Raw genomic sequence first — 19,910 nt, 5'->3', positions numbered from 1 at the left:
GGGGCTTCATGTCCTTATAATAGCAGGTGTTGCTGGAAGGAAGTGGCTGTGCTGTTGTCTACTCAGCTGCTGCATGCTTCCATGATTAAGTCGCAGTTGCCCCAGCTTCTGTCCATGACACTGGCCAGTAAGTGGTAACTGTGGCTGAATACTACATTCACCACAGCTGCTGCACATGCAACTATGCATAACTGTATTGACATTGTAGACCAGGGATGGACAGCCTTGCAGCTGTTGCTGGACTCCAACCCCCATCAGTTCCAACCAGGATAGCCAATGATCAGTAATGATAGGAGCTGTAGTCCAGAAACATCTCAAGGGTCACAGGTTCCGCAGCCTGTTGTTCAGCATCTACGTTGATAGTGTGGGGTCAGGTGAATGGCAGCGCTCTTAACTGTAGTCATTGTCCCGTTACAGGTACCTCAATTATTTTGCTACAAAATCAAGTCCCACCGGTGTGATCTTAGACCTTTGGGAAGCTCAGAATTTCCCTGATGGGAACCTGAGCATGCTGGCCACAGTTCTGGAAGAGATGGGAAGACACGAGACATTCGTTTCACTGGCACCAGAAGGAAAGTACTGAGGCAACCTTAGGAGGAGAAGGAAGGAATGTTAACCACGTCGGCTGTGACTAACTCAAACCGAGCACCCCAGACCAATGCGTTCCAGTGCAAGAGGCATTCCAGAGTGGGGGGAAAGACACAAAATCCTGACTTTTCACATGCATTCTCCTTGTACATTATCACAGGATTTAAAAGAAATCTCACAAAGTTGTTACCTTGATAATATAATTCAGTCTAACATTCCTCTCAGCTTGGCTGTACACTGCTTGGTACAGGATTTTACAGTTTCCTAGGAAACGCTTTTTATTGCTATCCAGATATATGGATAAACTTTCTTAACAATCCCAGTTTCTATGAACATTGTTTACATCAAATCCTGGGCAGCGGGATGGAAAGGACTGTCCATGGCTCTCTTTTATATATATCTATATTTTCTTCTTCTTTTGTTGAAAGCCATTCTAGACCAAGCCATGGACAAAGCAGGGTTGTGGCTATTTCCAGATAAGTCAGTTCCTCACACCCATCTCAAATGCATTTCATGGTTGCAAATCTGTCCATCAGATGTCTTAAAATAATCCGTCACCAGACTGCTTTCTGGATTGAGTTGTTAAGCCAGAGTTTTAAATTTGTGCATCTGGCAAGGAGATAATGTAGATTCTGAGCAGGAATGCAAGGACCTCTCCCTACCTTCCCCAGGGATGCCTGTGCCCCTTGGTGACTTAAACTGCAGGGATCTTCTCTCCCAGCTCAGTGTCCCCTGCCTCCATCATCAAAGTGTGGGTGTGTGGGTGTATGTGATATGCAATTTGGCGTGGTTTGGGGGAGAGAGAGAGAAACCCTACCAAAAAGGGGGGGAAAGAAAAAAAGAATTTGCTTGTATGGTTATTTACTGAATAGTATCTAGTGCAAGGAATATTATATTTCTTATTATTATTACTACTATTATTTTTGCTTTCCAGATTTATCCACAGCATTAATCATTTGAGCAATGGCAGCACCCACCCTGGAAGCTGTATGTGGCTGCCAAGGGTCTTCTAATCCCTTCTAATGGGAGCTTTCATCCTCTCTCTGTCCTTTTCTAGCTCTGTGGTTCCCCTCAAAACCAGTTCCAGTGAGCTGTTGAATGGGTTGCTATCAAACTGCAAGCCTTTCGCGCTGCAAACTTGCCTTTTCCATGTGGATTGTAATGCATTCATATTTATAACAGAGGCCAACTTAAGTGGACCATTTCGCGCAAATGAGATATTTCACATGCAAGAAACACTGCAAGTTAATCTGCCCTTACTCATTTCAAGACGTTCTCTAGCGGTGTTGATGCTGGCTTCTCTTTCTGTTTGCCATAAACCAAAGTATCGTGCAAGTCAAGGGGGACTTGGTGAATTTGCAGTTTAACTGACCAATCCTAGGCGTATCACCACTTTAACAATATTGGCTTCATATTCCTATGTTAATAGAGGAGTCCTTGCAGTTATTGGTCTCAATCCAAAGATGCATTTTATTTTATTTATTTTTAAAAGCTTTCCATTCAAGTTATTGGATGACAGTTTGGCTTGCATATACTCATTTATTTCTAAAGGTAGGGGCAAATGTCAATGAATTGCTAAGTTTAAGGGCAGATAACTTGCTTGTGTGGCGTCTCGGACCTTTTAAAGTGGATTAAGTCTCAGCATAAACAATGGATTACTGTGAGTTCCATTGCACGGCAAGAAACTCTAAACAGAGTGTGCATCTGCAAGGCCCATCGGTGGGACTGATGTTGATTTCACGTAGAGGAGAAATATCCTGCAGATGTGGCCCCTTCACAGCGCAAATGAGAGATTGCTGACTTGGAGCAATGCTTTGCCTCAGGCCAAGGAAGTGACCATCTCAAAAACATGTAAATACCGCCCCCCTCTCGAATCACATGCACAGGCATTTTCTTTGAGGGACTAAAATCAACCAGTTAGTACCATTTTGTGGAAACAAATGTGAGATTCTCGAGAAAAGACTTTTTTACAAAATGAGAATGTCAGAGTTTTCCATCCTATAGCCTCGGTGATCCAGGACAGTGATGGAGCAGAATTCAGTTCTCAGTTACACACAGTGGCCTTTTACAAACCTTGTAATCTCCCTGCATCCCATTTTAAATGAACACCCTGGGGTCAGTGAAGCACTGTTGTGTCCTCAAGTTAGAATAGCCAGGGCAGAATCGTCCCTTTCATTTTGATTTCTTAGTTTCTTTTCCCATGTCGTACTTGTTCTCAGAATTGTTTGTCAGATGAGTTCATTTTCTTTGTTGCTCTGTGCAAGGATGTGTTTTCATTTCATGCCTCCCTGTCAGCTGCTTTGAAGTGTTAGGACACCTGTTGCCTGTTGACAAATGAAATTGGTGGTGGTTCAGTTGGGGCCCATACGTAATAAGAAGAGGGTCTTCTCTGCAAAAACAGGGTGTCCCTCTTTGGCTTCTGTTTACAACTTTCCCTGCCTCTCTCTTCCTGTATTAGAAGAGCTCTCTTACCATCCCCACTTGCTCTGAGGCCTCAGTCCAGCCAGCTGATATTCAGATAAGCATGATTTTATTTCTCTGAAGGTAACTGGAAATGCCACTGGTTAACACACAAGGTGGATTTTGCCTGACCTTTTCCCCATTTTGACATTTCCACAGGCTTTTATGTTCCGTCCAGTGACCGTGTTTTTATTAAACACAGAGCAGCGTTCATAAAAACCTTTCACGTTAGGAAAGTAGTTGGCCTTCAGCCTTTGACAGTCAAAAGCAAGGTACAGGTTTTGGCTGGGTTTGTGGTGGACACAGGGCGCTTTTCAAAATGTGGTCAGGATTTGGTCTGGAATGCTCTAGCTGAACTTTTCGAGTGACTCCGGACCCAACTTGCTGCCTTCTGGACTAAGTTGTTCTTTGTATTCAGAGACAGCCTCTGCTTGACTGTCAGAAAATCAGATGCAGGAGCTTTTTGAAGTAAAAAGTCCTTTGCTGTATGGCTTTTTCTACCTGGTATTTTAAAGGGAAATCTGTACCACCACTGTAGAGGCATAACACAGACCTTCCAAGTGTCCCTGTTTTACAGGGACAGTCCTGGATTTGCAGAAGCTGTCCCAGTTTCTGATCCCAGAATGTCCTGCTTTTCCTTAGAGCACCCCTATTTTCATAGGAGAAATGTTGGAGGGTATGGAGTTATGTGAGCCCCGAGCCAAGGAGATAAGCAACTATGCAACCTTTAGAAGGCAGCTCTGTATAGGGATTTTTTAAAAAAATGTTTAATGTTTTCTTATGTTGGAAGCCACCCACTGGGTGGGGCAACCCAGTCAGATGGGTGGGGTATTATTTAGTAGTAGTAATAGTAGTAGTATTAAATAGGACACACCAATTTTCATTGGATAAATGTTGGAGGGCATGATAACACAGTGCTGTGGAGTACAAGCAAAGAGAGAGAACAGAACATAATGACAACAATATTTAATTGCAATGATAACAATTTAATGGTAATGGGAAAGTTGCGTTCAGCATAATTTCCTGTTCTTTCCCCTAACATCTCTTCCCATTCTCCCTCGAGGTTTCACTTCATATTTTTCATTTACATTTCCCCCCCCCATCCCCACCAGGGGAGATTCTGTTACCTCAGTATCACTAACCCCACTCTACCCCAAAGTTCAGTAAGGGAAACGAAAACATATTTTCAAGAACAATGTTCAATCATTAAGTAGGCTTGGTAGCTTTTAGAACTATATTGTTGTCTCCAAGGCCTTCTGCATATTTTTTTTCACGTACAAATGAATACCCTCTGTCTCCTCCTTTGTTGCACATGTTCCAATATCAAAAATTGTCTTTTGGAGCATAAAATGCTACTTTTATTTTCAAGGCATTGAAATCTTTTGAGAAAGAGGCTATCTGTGCTCATCTTTGGGAAGAAAAAATATTTTGCACGTACATTGGTGTTTCATTCTTCCATCTTTCTCAACGTGTTCTTTCTGAGGTGTGAAAGATGCATGATGCCCTGATGGGTTTTTTTATTCTTATTCTGAAAAGTCCTGGAAAAAGACAATGTGTGTGTATTATTTAGGACAGCCTCTCCTAAGCTGGTTCCACTTCCATTCAGTTCCATCCACTGTGTCTGATAGACAGGGATACTGAAAGTTTCTGGTCTGAAAATTTGGAGAGCATCAACTTAGGAAAGGCTGATTTAGGGAGAGGTTCATTTGTAGAATACATGTTTGGCATGCAGAAGGTCTAGGGTAGGGTTCAGTCCCTGGCATCCTTTGTGAGGGTTGGAAAACCCCAGATAGCCATTGCCAGCCAGCAAAAACAGTGATGAGTTGAATAGGTGAATGGTAAAACTTGATAAAAGTCAGCTTTCGGTGTTTCTAAAAACAGTGTGATGCTTGTTCCATCATATTCATATTTATGAGACAGGAGTAAAAAATCCTGACTGAAATTGTGTCGGGTAGGTGGGTGATAATAAGGGGGGTGGGGTGAAGAGAGAATACCTTTTAAGAACAGTTCCTAATCATTATTCCTTGAAAGTAGTCTTCAGGTTGTTCTTGGCTATTTTTTTCTGCTTGTAACTTGGCCTGTTCACTCCTGTCAGTGCATTGCTTGCTAATTTCTGCAGCCTCTAAATTGGATGAGCATCAGCTGCTGAGGTCTCTGTGACCTCCAGGCTCACACCTGCATGGTTCAGGTGAGTAGAGAACTCCTTGATTGAAAGTTACCCATTTAGAAATCAAAGCCAGCCAGTTGTTCCTAGAGAGAGGACTGGGAAGCAAGGCGTGCCACCTATTCAGTGCAAGAAAGGAAAAGTCCAACTTTCTCCTACGCTTTGTGGTTATTACAAGCCTCGTTGAATTCCCAGGTAGGTGGGCATAGGATTGCAACTTTCGTCAGCTTACTCCTTTCGTAACTCCCTAGGAACAAGTGAGCTGTAGCTGATGTGTGGGACGTCGTGATTATTACAAAGTTTGTGTGTTATTAATGGTGTGCTAGAGAGCTCTTCATAATGCCCCTCTTTTAAGAGTTTTTAAGGATTCCAACCTCTCTGAGAAGGTGGAGGAAGTAACATGGAAGCATAAACAGCATTAGCACCATGTTCTAGGGTTCTAGTTTGTGCTTTGTGACTATCAGAAGTGAACTGTTAGTGCCATTCCTCATTTCAGCTGCCCCCACTTAACATCCATCATTACACTGATTTGTGAGTCTTCTGGAAGGATTTTAGGCTGTGTCATTTTGCTGTGCGTAAGGGGGGCGCTTTTCTAGTCTTTTATTATTACAGGAAAGGAAGGGAAGCTCAGAAAATTGTGTTCACAGATTTGGTCTTCTGAAAATAACCAAGGAGAGGGTTGTTGGGATTTTGATGTGGATACACGCTTTATCTAACGTTTCCTATGTCCCACCCCCATGGAGACAAATCTCTATATAGTCAAATATGCATTGACTCCCAACTCTCACTGGCCTTACCAGCAGTGGCCAGGTATGTTGGGGGCTGCATTACAGATGGGGAAGACTGGCTTGTGTAAAATTGTCAGGAAACTGTCTTCAGCCATATAGCTTGGAAAGAGACACACAAAATGGCTTCCCAACCTCTGTATTTGCTATGACTGTATTTGCTATGAACATATACATGTTAATGTATGTGGGTGTGTGGGTGTTTTCACACACGCTGATTCATGTCTTATATGAAGCAGCCAGGAAGAGAGAGGTTCTGGGGAAAAGGGAGAATGGTAGAGAGAAGCTTTGAGAAAACCAGAATCCTTCGGCTGCATTTCTAAATGCTTGTTCTCACTGCCATCTAGTGGCAGCATACGCAATCTGACTATGTTGCATTTTATGGTTTTTTGTTTTTCAAACTAGTAAAAATACTTTTTTATCTTGGGAATGAATGTAATTACTTTTCTTTCTTTCTTTTAAAATAACCAGACTCAGAGCTAGTACAGAGTACAGGATAAGAGCTTGGCAAACTGCATTTATGAGGAATTTAATATTAGTCAGCAAAGGAATCCAACCTAGAGAGAAGGCACATTTTTAAATAAAAAAAAAAATGCTAAGCTTCCACAATTGTTACAGTCTTTTTAGTTCCATTTAAAGGAATTGCTTATTTTTCCTATTAGCCTCTTATAATTTTGCAGTTTTGTGTATTGTATACAGCTACTCATGACATGTCAGCTGCTAGTAATATAAGTAAAATATATAAATTTATATATACATATACATCTATATAAAAGTACCTAGAGATGTTGAGAACTGTTTTACTTTATTTTAAAAATCCTTTGATGAGGAAGAGTTGCTTTAGCTTATTTGCAATTTTCTTCTAGCATTTTCCTTGACAAATCATGTCAGAATATTCTTGATATAGCACATTCTAAATAGTTTAAACAGATCATCCTTGGAATGGTCTCAGCTCATTCCTAGGGTGCTTAGATGTTCTGCAGTCTCTGCAATGGACTTTCTTCTTTCCAATGTAGTAATTGCAGGTGGCCCTTACATTTTTCTACATGAGCTTCCCGTGTATTAATTTTGACTATTTTATCATTTGAATAATGTCTGAGGGATCATCATACACTTCTGTTTCCTTTGCTTGACATCTGGGGAGACCACTGGGTTCATTCACCCCCAACTCAGCAAGGAAGGATCCGACATACAGCTTAAAGGGGTTTAGTTCAAGTACTAACAGTCTCCATCATTTCTACAATAAAGAGTGATAACTTAAAAGTTGTCAATAGATGCAAAGCTGCTGTGAGCATCTCTGGATCAGGCTAACAGCTTTTCCCCATTCACTCCTTTACTTCTTCTTCAGTCTGAAAAACATTTCATTGTTTTTGTAGTGCAGTCAAGGACTTGGGAAATAGTACCACACGTGACTTTTTTCATCTTGGTAATGAATGTAATTCTTGCCCTTTTTCTTGCTTTCTTTTTCTTTAAGTCTGTACTGAGAGCTAGTGCAGCAGCAAGGGGCTTAAAGGCTGCAAGCTGCGAACCAAGGAAGACCCTAGTTTAAATCTTGCCACTCAACAGGAAGCTTGAAGCCCTTGCTCTCAGTTCCTCCACCTGTATTGTGGGCATAGCAACAGCAACCTGGCTGAACAATGCTTTGAATATGCAAATACCCCTTAAAATGCTGGGTAGCATTGTTCTCTTAGTTGTGGGAATAATCATATAACTGATGAGCAAGCAATAAATATAAAAGGCATGTGACACACACACACACAGCTGATTCTGGCTCATGCGTTCAAGAAACTTTCAGAGGATTTTGAGGTGTTTCTTTTTCTTCTTCCTCCTCCTCCTCCTCCTCCTCTCCTCTCTGTTCCAAAACTCAGCTAACAGTTTCTGAATGAGAAACCAAACCCCAATTCCCTCAAACTTTACCTCTGTTGAGGTAATCAGGTGTTTTATCTGATCAGGTGTTTTATCTGAAGGGAAATTCTACCTATGTTACTTATTTCCATATTGCCTTTAAGATGTTCGCCACAAAAAAACTCACATGATGGATGCTGGCATGGTTCCTGTAGCATTGCGGTGTTTGTTTTGAGTGATCAGGCTGCAAAAGCAGAAGGGTGAGTGAGCAGCTATGAGGTGCTGGAGTCCTCACCTGAGACTATCACTGCTTTGAGGAAATGGGGAAGGCTTTTTTGCTTCTTGTGTTGTGGCGCACACTCTCTCTTATACTAAGGTAATATCAAGGTTAGTTGGTGACGTTGTGGTTGTATGCCACTTCCTCCTTAGCAAGTAGTTGCTTGCATAGGGGGGAAAAAGTAGAACCAGGAGGTGTTCATTAGCAGAAGACAGTTGTGTGTCTGACTCATGACTCCTCTCCCAGGGTCATTCTCCCAAGGTGGCTGGTTATAATGTAAATCTTCACGTAAGCTGATGGTTTGGACTAACGTGAGTAAATGGAATCGCTAACTCTTCATGTCTGCAGTGCATGAGGGGGTTCACAAAGCATAAGAGATGGGCCATAACTTCAGAACAATGTACAATAGGTTGATCTTCCATCAAGACAGGAAAAGAGCTTAGCAACTTGTGTACAACTCATTGGTATTATAGTTTACTCTTTTTCATGAAGAAAGGAATTTAGCATTTTCTATGTCAGTGAAAATGTGCAGTGGTTTTAGCATCTGTTGCAGGTCAGAGATTTTCAGCCACCCCACTCCACCCCCTTTTCCCTAGAGGCCAAGTTAATTGTATGATGGATGCAGTCTTGTTAGGCAAGGAAACCACAGAGGCGGCATCCTTATCTAATGATTTTGAATTTCCTTCCAGGTTTATGAAACCAAATGTCACTTCCTTTGGCAATTCCTTTTGAGACTGGTGGGAGTGGGATGTCTCATTTCCTGGGATAAACCATTGTTGCATTGTTTAGCTGAGCTTGTGTGGTCCACACACAACTATTTCCACAGACTGGCTATAATATAAACCCAGGAGATAAGGGGAGGGAGGAAAATAATGCAACCGAGCAAACAAGATAATACCGAGCAAAGCTGCACACGGTGCTCACTTTCATTCTCCTTCGTGGTCTTTGCAAATCATCATTTCCAAAAATAAATCCCTAACCACACATCAGCTTCTAACCCCTCTTTCTGAGAGGGCACTGAACATAATCGGCACTAAGACATACGATTCTCCTGAGGCTCATATTATGGCATCTATGTATGTGACTTCCTTCGCTGAGCGATGCTCTTTCAACCTATTACTGAGCAGTAGCAGTAAGAAGACTTAGGCATTTGATACCTGCCTTAAGCGCAGGCAAATGCAACCTTGGCAGCAGGGTGGGAATGGGCAAGCGGAGTGGAAATGAATGGCTGTCTAGTCCAGGCTTGGAAGGAGAATTTTGTTTCTCAACTTTTTGCATCTCAGAGCTGAACCATAGCAGCGTTACTTAGTTTGTGCTGGGGGTGGTCTTTGTTTATTGTTTTGCTGATCAGCTATGGGAAAGTGTTTGGTTTGATCTCCCTTATTGCTGTATCTTCTATGCAATTCCTTTTTCTAAAGATTAACTAACAGAGCAAAGTGCTAGCCATTGCATTTCTTTGTATTGCTGTACAGTGGAAGTGTAGTTTACTAGTTCAGAGTGTGCCTCTGTCCCTTTCTCCTCGTTTTTTCTTCTGCCCTCCGTTTGTAAATGCTTGCATTTATGCTGTCAGCCTGACATGTACAAAGTGTAAGAAAGAATTTTTAAACAGGTTATAAATTATATTTATAAGCAAGTGGAAAAAAAATCCTATGTGTCTTTTCATTTAGTGACCAGAGAAAGCATCTTCTTCTGCCTTTGTCTGCAGGGACATAACTTGTTTTCCTCTCCATCACTGGCGAAGAAACCTGTTGTTCACACACAAATATCTGCTTTAGCCTCATTTCCAGCCTAAGGTCAATAACACACTTGCTGTTTTGCTGGTGGGCAGTGGTTTGACTTCACCCCCAAAGGTGCACTCCATTGTCTCTCAAGAAAGACAGATGCTAACATATTCAATTTCATATCCACTATTTTAGGTTGCACAATAAATGGGTTTGGTGCTGTTGCACAACAAATCTGCTTCTCAAAAATAAATAAATAAACCCTTGGACTTTTTGCAGTAAGAGAAGTGATGGGGGGAGGAAGCACTGGAAAGTGTGGGAGGAAAAACTGCTTGATGTGACCCCATATAACCTCTTTGCAAGCAAACCAAATGTTGTGCTTTTCACCAGCTTCCTCCCAAACTTGCTCAGAGCATTATTATTTTTTAAATAAATAAATATCAAGTTGTGGCAAACACTGCCAGCTGTTGAATATGGCAATGATTAGTCAAGGCCTCAGGAACTTTTCCTCCAAAAATGTGCTATTAAATGTTGTTATTTTTCCCTATAAAACATTTAGTCCACAATACCGTATAGAGGTAACACATGAATAGATTACCAGTGGGACCCAGAACATAAATGAAGAAGCTACCCCTTACAGAAAATCAAAGCAGTTGTGTCGACTTCTTTCACCCTTCCTCCCCCTGCCCTCCCAAACCTTCTGAGCTCACAAGACAATTAGGCATTTGTTTTTCCAGTCAGATCAGCCCTCTGGAGCCCCAAACACCACATACTCTTTTGTATCAGAAATCTTTCTGTAGCTTGAAAGACACCTGCTTTTTTATGCATTCAAAATGTCTTGCTTTGTTCTGCTTAAATCAAAGGAGTATAAATCAGAGTTAAAAAGTAATTGTTTTGCCATGCTGTTTCCCAGTTGGCTTCCTCATTACAGTATTACAAAACTTCCACTTTTCACTTGGCATCATTTAAATGCAGTAAAACACTGGAACTCAAGAGGCCCATTAGATACAGTGATGGCCCAGCCCCTGTGCATCAAGTGTGGCTCATTGCCAAATTCCTGCAACACCTGGGCGGTAAGAAGCAATGGAAACAAGGGAGAAATGGAACCATGCTGCAGACAAAATGGCTTTCCAGTATGTGAACTGATCCCATTTACTCTCATAGGCCAGAGGCAGGGATCAAGTAGACTTCATTTTGATTTGCTAGCATAAAACTGCACAAACCACAAGAGGCAGCTGGTGGATCATTTTGCACAGGTCTTCGATTGATTGATCTATCTAGCCTATTATAGTGGGATCTCTCATCAGAATTTTAGCAGATGATTTAAACCAGGGGCCAGCAAACTTTTTCAGCAGGGGGCCGGTCCACTGTCCCTCAGACCTTGCGGGAGGCTGGACTATTTTGGGGGGGGGGGATGAACAAATTCCTATGCCCCACAATAACCCAGAGATGCGTTTTAAATAAAAGGACACAGTCTACTCATGTAAAAACATGCTGATTCCTGGACCATCCGCAGGCTGGATTTAGAAGGCGATTGGGCTGGATCTGGCCCCCGGGCCTTAATTTGCCTATCTATGATTTAAACCAATACTCTATTGTTAATTTCACCATTGAGCACTTGAACAGGAGATGGCATTATTCTTGCGTTGTAGGAATTGGACTAGATGACCCTTAAGGTCCTTCCAACTCTACAATTGTATGACTTATAAGCATTGTCTCTAATCACCAAGTAGTCAGCTATCTCCACAAATAGGAAGAAGCAGGATTTAGAGCTTCAAGGTTCTAGGACGGCGGTAACCAATATGGTGCTCCCTCCCCAGGGTGTTTTGGACTACAAAACCCACCAGCCTCTGCCAGCATTGCCAATGGTCAGGGATGATGGGAGTTGCAGTCCACATCTGGAAGACAGCATGATGGCTATCCTTGCCTAGTGGTTTTACCTTTTAGGCACCAGTGCATGCTCTCTTGCAGAGAAAGGAGTTTGGTTATTTCTTATTTTTCTGAACTGCCCTTCATTCCAAGGATCACAGAGTGATTTACAATATAAAAGCACAAAATAATAGCATAGTAACAATTTAAAAGGCCATAGATGGTTTAATGAGCCAAAGGCTAATAGTGGCTCAGCACAGTCAGGGATGGGATTAAAGGAAAGGGGGTGTCTAAAGCACACACATGTGTAGGTTTGCAGACTTGAGGGAGCAACCCGCAAGGAGTACAGTTTACAAATGATGGTCTCCTTGGAAAACACTTAGGTACATAGAAAGGTACCTTTATAGAGTCAGGCCATTGGAGCATCTATCTCAGTATTGTCTACACTGGCTGACAGCAGCTCTGCAGCATTTCAGGCAGGAATATCTGCCAGCTCTACTTGCAAAAGTGAGGGATTGAACCTGTGACCTTTTGCATGCAAAACAGATGTGCTACTACTGAGCTCCAGCTTCCCCCTATTTCTCACAAGGAGATACACTAATGACACAGCCCCCATTCCCCCTCACCCAGTATTTCCCTGCTTCATTGAAGAAAGTGCCTGTATTCAAAACTAGGGTTCCTTTATGTTCTATGGCACTACATTATAGTCTACATCCTCACATTGATCTATAGGAGGAAATTCCTCCCCCAATGCAATGGGTGTTTTACATTAAAATCAATAGCAGGATGCAGCCAAACCAATATCCTGACGAAGTGTGTGGCATTATTATAAAGCATTCAGATGGACAGGGTGCAAAAGCAAATGAGTATGCAAATATAAGATTGGTCCACAGTACAAATCCGATGTCATTGTCTTGCACAGAAGAAATTGAGGTAGGTAATTAAACCCTGCTGATCAGGCATAACCTTAGGCATGGCTGAAAGTGGGCCTTTGGAGGCCAGTTGTGATGCTAGATTGGTGCCCTGCATTTCGTCTTCAATCCCTTGAGGTTTGGCAGGGCAAGGGGAATCCTACACCACAACTCATTGCAACACTTTCCCTTGGGCTAAACAGAAGGGAAGTGAAGAAAGCAAGCAGGAAGGGCCAAAGAGGTCAGATAACCGGCTTCTGGGAAGAAAAAGGCAGCAGCTGGGGGATGCATGACATCCCACCACAAAAGTGCTGCTGATTTGAAAATTGATTTGGCTCCAAAATATTTTTGACATTTTGGTTGGCCACTTTTTTGTCCACCCTCGCACAAGTCCGAAACAGAGCTCACTTGTGGTCAAAGCACCAAAGTGACTGGCAGAAATGAAATGCACATGCAATAAAATATAGATGTGAAGTGGAGGATAAAAATCAGAAGAGGCTTGTGGGAAGCAGCAATAAATTAAAGATGCACACACAAAACATCCACTTAAAACTGGTTCGGAATGCATAAACCTTTAGCGATATAGCCCTGTCTCAATGCTAGCTTAACCCCAGCTTTCGCCTCTGTTTTACACAAAACCAAACTACCCCACATGGGCCAAAACACACTGTCTTCCCCGACTATATATAAATGACCTTGGCAAGTAGCTGGCCAAGATTATGGGAAGGAAACACTTGAAACCGGAGATCACCATTGTAGGGTGAGACCTGGGAAGGGAGGTATGGCCTGTTGACAATCCAGGGGATTCCTGGAGGACCACTTCTGGTCCCTGAACCTGACTCCAACTCCCACGGTCAGGAAAGTTAGTAACTGGAGTCCAACACCTTGAAGGCGACAGGATTCCATACCTGCCATTTTTGACTCTCCTGTGCCAAACCAGCTCTTGAAGAGGCTCAGTGGACCGCAGGCAAAGCACACACCATGCTTGGTACTCATTAAAAACTGGGGAGAGAATTTGTGCAGTTTCCTGCTTGCTAGTTAAATGAAGACACTTTTAATAAGAAGCACGGCACCTGACACAGCCAACACATCTATCATTGACCAATAATGCTAGACATTACAAAGAAGCCAAACTATTTCAAAGAGAATTGTTTTGTTTTTAAACAGGGAGCTTAAAACGCTTTATTTAGGGAATGTTAAGACAGACATATACCACTTTGAACAATTACAATACAGGCTTGTTCCCTAGATGGTGCTTTCTTTCTTTCTTTTTTAACAATTACAGTATTTACAGATTGAATAAGGCACTGGTTCTCAAAAAAGAACACAAATCAGTATCAAGAAAAAAATTACATTGTCAACCATTCTTCAAAAGAAAGTTTGTGCTGTGTCAGCAAAGGACTAACAGTTGCAAGATTATTGTTCTCCTTGGTCTCCTCTCTTCCCAACATAAATGTCATTAAGGTAGTTTCACAGGCTACACATTTTAATCTATATTTCCCTGAAAAGCTCTCCTTTAAAAATTCTGGTGTCTATATTTAACTATTAACTATGTCAGATATTTGAAGACCTAAAAAATGGTGAATTCTTAGACTAGTGGCCAACAGGGACATCATCTTTAAGGTTCATAGCTCAAATTGCTACTGGAACAGAAGAATTACTGTTTGGCAATCTTAGTGAATAACTATGTGGTCAAATAAAATATTGGTGCTAAAGCCAATTTGCAACACTGGCTGAGGATGCGTTCTGTCATTTTGAACAACCACATTGCAAAATCTGATTTCAGAAAAGCTAACGTAAGAGATGAAGGGGGAAACAGGCCCTTCCAAGTCTTGCAGCAAACCTGAAGCAAACAAACTATGTCATTATGCCCTTTTCACTCCAGTACAAATGCCTCTCTTCTTCCATTTTACATTGTCACTATGAATTGTCAGCCTACATGTTTTCATAAATAAACACTTCGCTTAGTGCTTCATCATCTGTAATATTTTACTCTTGATCCACATAATGGGGTTGACCTCACTCCCAACTGTGATATATATATATTTTCACACAGACACACACAAATATTTCCTTAAAATGCAAACCTGAACATCTCAACAGATTTATATATATATATTTTCAAAAATAAGAATATAGGGCTTATGGACCCTGGCATCCAAAAGTCCATTTACTTCAGGAACCATAGAAGAAAAGGCTTTGCATCTTTAAAGTATTTGGAAAATCCAAAAACTCAGGTAATTACTAAGGCCCTGTGTTTGAATCATAGTGAAATAAAATTATTTGTGCCCTCTGTGGAGTCAGCCTCAAGTTAAAGGAAAAGAAAGTCCTAAATTCCTTTTTTAATAAAATGAGAAGGGGGGGGGATTATTTTAATTATTCAGTCTGAATTGAATAATGGGGACTGCACATGCCCATTTTTTTTGCAGTTCAGCTGCTGGTGAGGCAATATGATCTGTTGTCTGCCAATCTTCAACTATTCTCACTGCAAATTCATCCCCCCCAACCACCACCCAAATGCTCTGGGAACTCTGGTGGCTGTGAATTGTGTGACTGGCTTACCACAGACTGAACTGCACACATAATCCATCTAATCCCATTTTAGCCGCTATCAGGGTTCTATGATTTGGCTGCAAATATTGTGCTGGAGACAAATATCCAGCTTTCCTTGGGTGAGTAGGAGCAATCACTTTTACATTATCTGCTTAAGCGGCACCATCTTCAAATTTTCAATGATTGCAGAAACTTGCTGTTTTCATAATTGTTAAGTGCAAGCAAAGTTACTCCAAATATACGGGGGTGGGATTCACACTGCACAACAGGGAAGAGCTGTGACATCCATTTTTAAAGATGGTATGGGAAGGGAGACCCTGTGGACTCCCATTTCTCATCCAGTGAGAGTTTAAATGGGCTTTCCCCACTTCTCAGTCCCAGCCATGTCAGAAAACTCCTTAGTGCTATGCATTCTTAACCTCCATTAACTAATCACCACTCAAGGCAGAGGTGATTTATGGTGCCAGCTGTCAAGACACAAGGCACCCAAGAGAAAGAAGAGGACAACTTCTGAAGAAACTAGCTTTGTGCATGATTGACTCTGTTTTGGAACAGAAATGTTCATGTAAAAACAACTAATGGCTCCAGAAGTCAAATTGCTTTCAGAATAGCCCATAAATTACCCCCAAATCGATGAGAATCATCCACGCTTAACTGCATGCAGCACTAAGCCCATTCAGGTTTTGAAGTATGTGGAGGGTTTGTGGCTGTGCTTGAGCAAGGAATCTTTACAGATGGCTCCCTGTACGATACTTACAGGAGGGATCAGAGGTGGAAATTCTTCTGTTATTACCCACCTAGGCTGCAATCTTAAAGTGAGGGTGAATAGGTAGAAACCAAAGGTGGTTGAACTATCTTATGTAAAACCCTACCAGGTTCTCAAGAGGCATGGTAGGAGCGAGGGAAGAGAGACACGCCTTTGCTCTTCGGTTCTGCAACTTAAAATGCTTTTCTGATTGCATGAAAGGAAATCAGTGGAAGAGATTTAAGCTAGCTCCTGAGCTAATCTGTATTTCTGTCCAATTCATGAGTGTCAAGTGCATAAGATAGCATTGGATTCCTACTTCCAATGTGTTTGATGGTCCCAAGTCTCCAACAGCTTTTGTCCCATTGGGCCTTTCAGTGTTGGAATTCCAACATTCAGTCAGCCAGGGGTTCAGAGGTTTTGGTGGGGATTTGGATCTGAAACTGGATCTCCTGCTCCACTATTAAGAGTATGCTCTCTGACGTCAGCAAGGGAGATCATTTGGCCTCTGAAATACCCTCCCAGGAGCCACTGGACTACAGCCTTAAACTTTTATATCAGGGGGAAATACATATCTCCCCCATCCATCCATATTTCTCTCTGAAGTTCAGAGTCTGAAACTGCATCAATCTGTCAGTCAGCTCCAATATTTTGCACCAAAAAATTAACTTCACACAGTATACTTTTTTCCCAGCGTCTTAAATTCTTACTTCCACTACCCTTGCAAAGAGAGAGGGAGCACTGACTGTTATGCATGTGGAATCCAGCCTATTTAAGTGGATTTTCTTTGGGGAGGGTATGCACTTCCAACTTACAACAACCTACGGCTCCCACTGCACTGGGAATCTGAAGCTGCACAGTGCCCTCTGCAGGCTTCAAAATAACCTTAAAGGGACTGTCAAATGACAAATATAACATAACAGCTCAACAATTCAAACCTACATTTAATTTTCCAAAGTGAAAAATAGCTCAGCAACCTAGAACTTCATGGTCAGAATTTTATGCAGTTTTGTTTGATAATTATGTGTGCCTTTAAGAAAAACTTGCAATGTTTTTTAAAACTTGTAACTGGAGGAATACACATAGCATATTTTGCTAGCTATGATGCTACAAATTATTTTATCCCATTTATAGTTCTATTTCTTTAGTGTATTACTTTAAAACAACAACAACATGGTAGCCCTTACAGAAGACAGGCCAAATTCAGGGGATTCAGGGAAGGTTCTGAAGGTAGGACAGGACTGAAAGTGCCCTTATGCAAGCAAAAAGGCCTTCTGCATGCATATGGAAACTTGCCAAATTTTGGAGGGTGTGCCAACTCACATTCTGGGGAACTGGGTGCTGCAGGAGGAAGAAGAGTCCCCCAACTCCTTGTGCATGCAAAATACCTAATAAGTTCACCTCAAAACCAAAATAGGAGTCTCAGTGAGTGCTTCTTTGACCAGAATTGCAGAGGAGAAAACCTGGGAATTCAGTACTCCTCCAGTAGAATCTGATTTTTAAAACAATAATTAAAAAAGAAAACGTTCTGCTCCCATAAAGCATGTGGCCCAATAATCCAATACATAAAAATCCCCTTCACTTTAGAAAAACTCTCTCAATTTCCTTTCAAAATTAAAAAGGAAATTATATTTTTGAGAAGTCATAAAAAAATAAAAACCCCTCCTTTCCAAAGCAATGCTCACCTACATGTGTTTAGAAACACAGTGCAGTTTTCTTCTACCCCGTTAGTGGCAAGTTACCATTTCCAGGCGCACGCTGAACAGAGCGCGTCCTTTTGTCAATACTCTTCATTTTCTTAATTCTCTTAAGGCAAACAGTATGCAATGCAACTTGGTCAGCTGTTTCATCAATCAGGGACTTTGCCTTAAGGAAAGGTTAGTGCGTATAACACCATATTCTACCAAACTTTAATTCACACCAATTTCAGAATTATTGTTTTGTGTGTAAAATGCCAGGAAAAAATTCCCCAAATAATAGAAGGTAAAGGGTGCTTGGTATCACTTGAGCTTGATTAGGGTTTTTTCCATTGTCTTCCACCTTTCACATCTAATGTTCCTTACCTTAGATGCCTTTAACGGTGTTGCTTTAATAAACCTGAAACGTGAAGGGCTTATACAAGGGACACTGATGGATCATTGGGCCTACTGTGCACAAGAAACTGCTTGGTAGCATATCTACCGATTCCCATCGAGAATGCGGTCTATCTATCAGGAACAGCTTGCATCAGGGACAGCCAATATGGTACCCTCCAGATGTTGTTGGACTACAACTCCCAACAGCCTCAGCCAGAGTAGGATGATGGGAGTTGTAGTCCAAAAAAATAATCAGAACACCACATTGGCTTCCTTTGGCCTACGTCATATATGTTGCCCAAAATCAAATTTGTATAGGCGATCACTTATATTTCTATTATATTTTTCTTTCACAACATAGTGTGTTGCCTTGGGAGTGCAACAGTCTTTCATCAGCAGGAAATCATAACCAATTTGTTTTATACTTCAGATGCAATTTTGCTTGACTTTCCTCCACCCCCACTCCGCTTTAGAGTAACAATATAATTCTTTTCTTGTACTTTGTATTTGCAAAGGTTCGTTTTTATGAAAATTAAACAGTCCAAATATAATAATAATATTAATATTAATAACATTAGGGGCTTTCACAGAAAGCAGCATGCATAATCTTGAAGCAGTTATCGATAACTGTTTCTCCCACCGCTTCCAAAAGAGGCCAAAGGTCTTCTCATCCGGCAGCCGAGGAGCCAAACTTGATGGAGCCGCGTTGCTTTCTTTCTCCTGGAATGGCCTCTGCGCCAGAGTGGAAGATTATTTGCCGAAAGACTGCATTCAAGGTTTATATTAGTGAAGTCTTGTAATTCCTCTTCCTGTCTCTTTGAAACATGAAGGAAAGTCCATTTTTCTGAGATTTAGCAAAGAGGTGCCTTTCTTCAGCCGAATCAGAGCTTAATGTCCTGTGACTCTGACATTTTGGCAAGAGTTTTCTTCACTCGCAGAGCTGTGAGCCGAGAAGCAGGGTTGTGAGCCCAGCATTCTGTCATGAGTTTGCCCATTTGTCTTAGGCACTAGAGGAAGAAAGAAAACATATGAATGCATCACACACACACACACACACACACACACACACACACACACACTTAAAGGTTTAATCTTGGCTGAAAGCCAAACACTACTCTGGAAAGAAACAAAATGAACCTAATTGAGAACTCATACTGAGCATGGAATTCTGCCCCATCCGTTATAGGCCTCATGTACAGCAGGACAATATGCAATCACACTGCCCCAAGACATGGTTCACAACTAGACGGGTGGTATTGTGGCTTCGTAAATACCATACATTTAAACCACATTTACCAAGCATATGGATTCCCCCACAGTGGTTCCTGTGAATTGCAGTTTAACCCTCACAGAGCTACAATTCCCAGCACCCACAACAAACTACCGTTCCCAGGATTCTTGCGGAGTTTTCAATGTGCTTTAAACGAATGGTGTGTACACAGCCTGTATCTGCACAATTTGTCTTGATGCTGTATGATCCTTGTCACTTGCACTGCTGAATAAGGAACAGAAGATCAAGGCAATGTGTGCTAGACTGCAGATGCATGTGTGTTTGTGTATGGATGGATGGATAGATAGATAGGAAGCCCAGGCCAGCAACCATCAAAGCAGTAGAATAATACAATTAAAAATAAAATCAAACATGTAAGAACAATTCAAAACAAGCAAAACAGTCACATACCCTCACAGCTAATTGGATTAGGGGACAGAATGATTTAGATATAAACACCCCACCTTCCTTCAGGTTTTTCACCTTTGCACCCTGCTAACGAATGGAAGAGAGTCATGTACAGCAGCTCTTACTGCAGCATGGGATGCATGGCTTCACTGTTACGCTACTTTAATTCAAAGAATGGGTTAGCACTCTGAAGGATAGTAAGTTACTGTAGGAAGTCAGTGGCGCCCTCAAAACTCTTT

General features: G+C 41.6%; 2 protein-coding genes across 7 annotated transcripts in view; one reads left to right on the top strand and one right to left on the bottom strand.

The window, feature by feature from the left end:
* Nucleotides 1-8,291, top strand: part of UNC5C (unc-5 netrin receptor C) — a 302,919-nt gene extending 294,628 nt beyond the window's left edge. For all 3 annotated transcript variants that reach the window (XM_028743498.2, XM_028743497.2, XM_028743496.2), the window contains one exon: nucleotides 418-8,291. In XM_028743498.2, the coding sequence (XP_028599331.2) occupies nucleotides 418-583 (166 nt within the window). In that variant the 3' untranslated portion in view covers nucleotides 584-8,291. The remainder of the gene's footprint in view (nucleotides 1-417) is intronic.
* BMPR1B (bone morphogenetic protein receptor type 1B) overlaps nucleotides 3,811-19,910 on the bottom strand; it is a 253,196-nt gene continuing 237,096 nt past the window's right edge. For all 4 annotated transcript variants that reach the window (XM_077933848.1, XM_077933851.1, XM_077933849.1 and 1 more), the window contains one exon: nucleotides 3,811-19,000. In XM_077933848.1, the coding sequence (XP_077789974.1) occupies nucleotides 18,875-19,000 (126 nt within the window). In that variant the 3' untranslated portion in view covers nucleotides 3,811-18,874. The remainder of the gene's footprint in view (nucleotides 19,001-19,910) is intronic.

The sequence above is a fragment of the Podarcis muralis genome, chromosome 9, assembly GCF_964188315.1.
Source record: "Podarcis muralis chromosome 9, rPodMur119.hap1.1, whole genome shotgun sequence".
Classification (NCBI taxonomy): domain Eukaryota; kingdom Metazoa; phylum Chordata; class Lepidosauria; order Squamata; family Lacertidae; genus Podarcis; species Podarcis muralis.
Note: the sequence above shows the minus strand (reverse complement) of the source record. Positions and strands in the feature narration are given on the sequence as shown.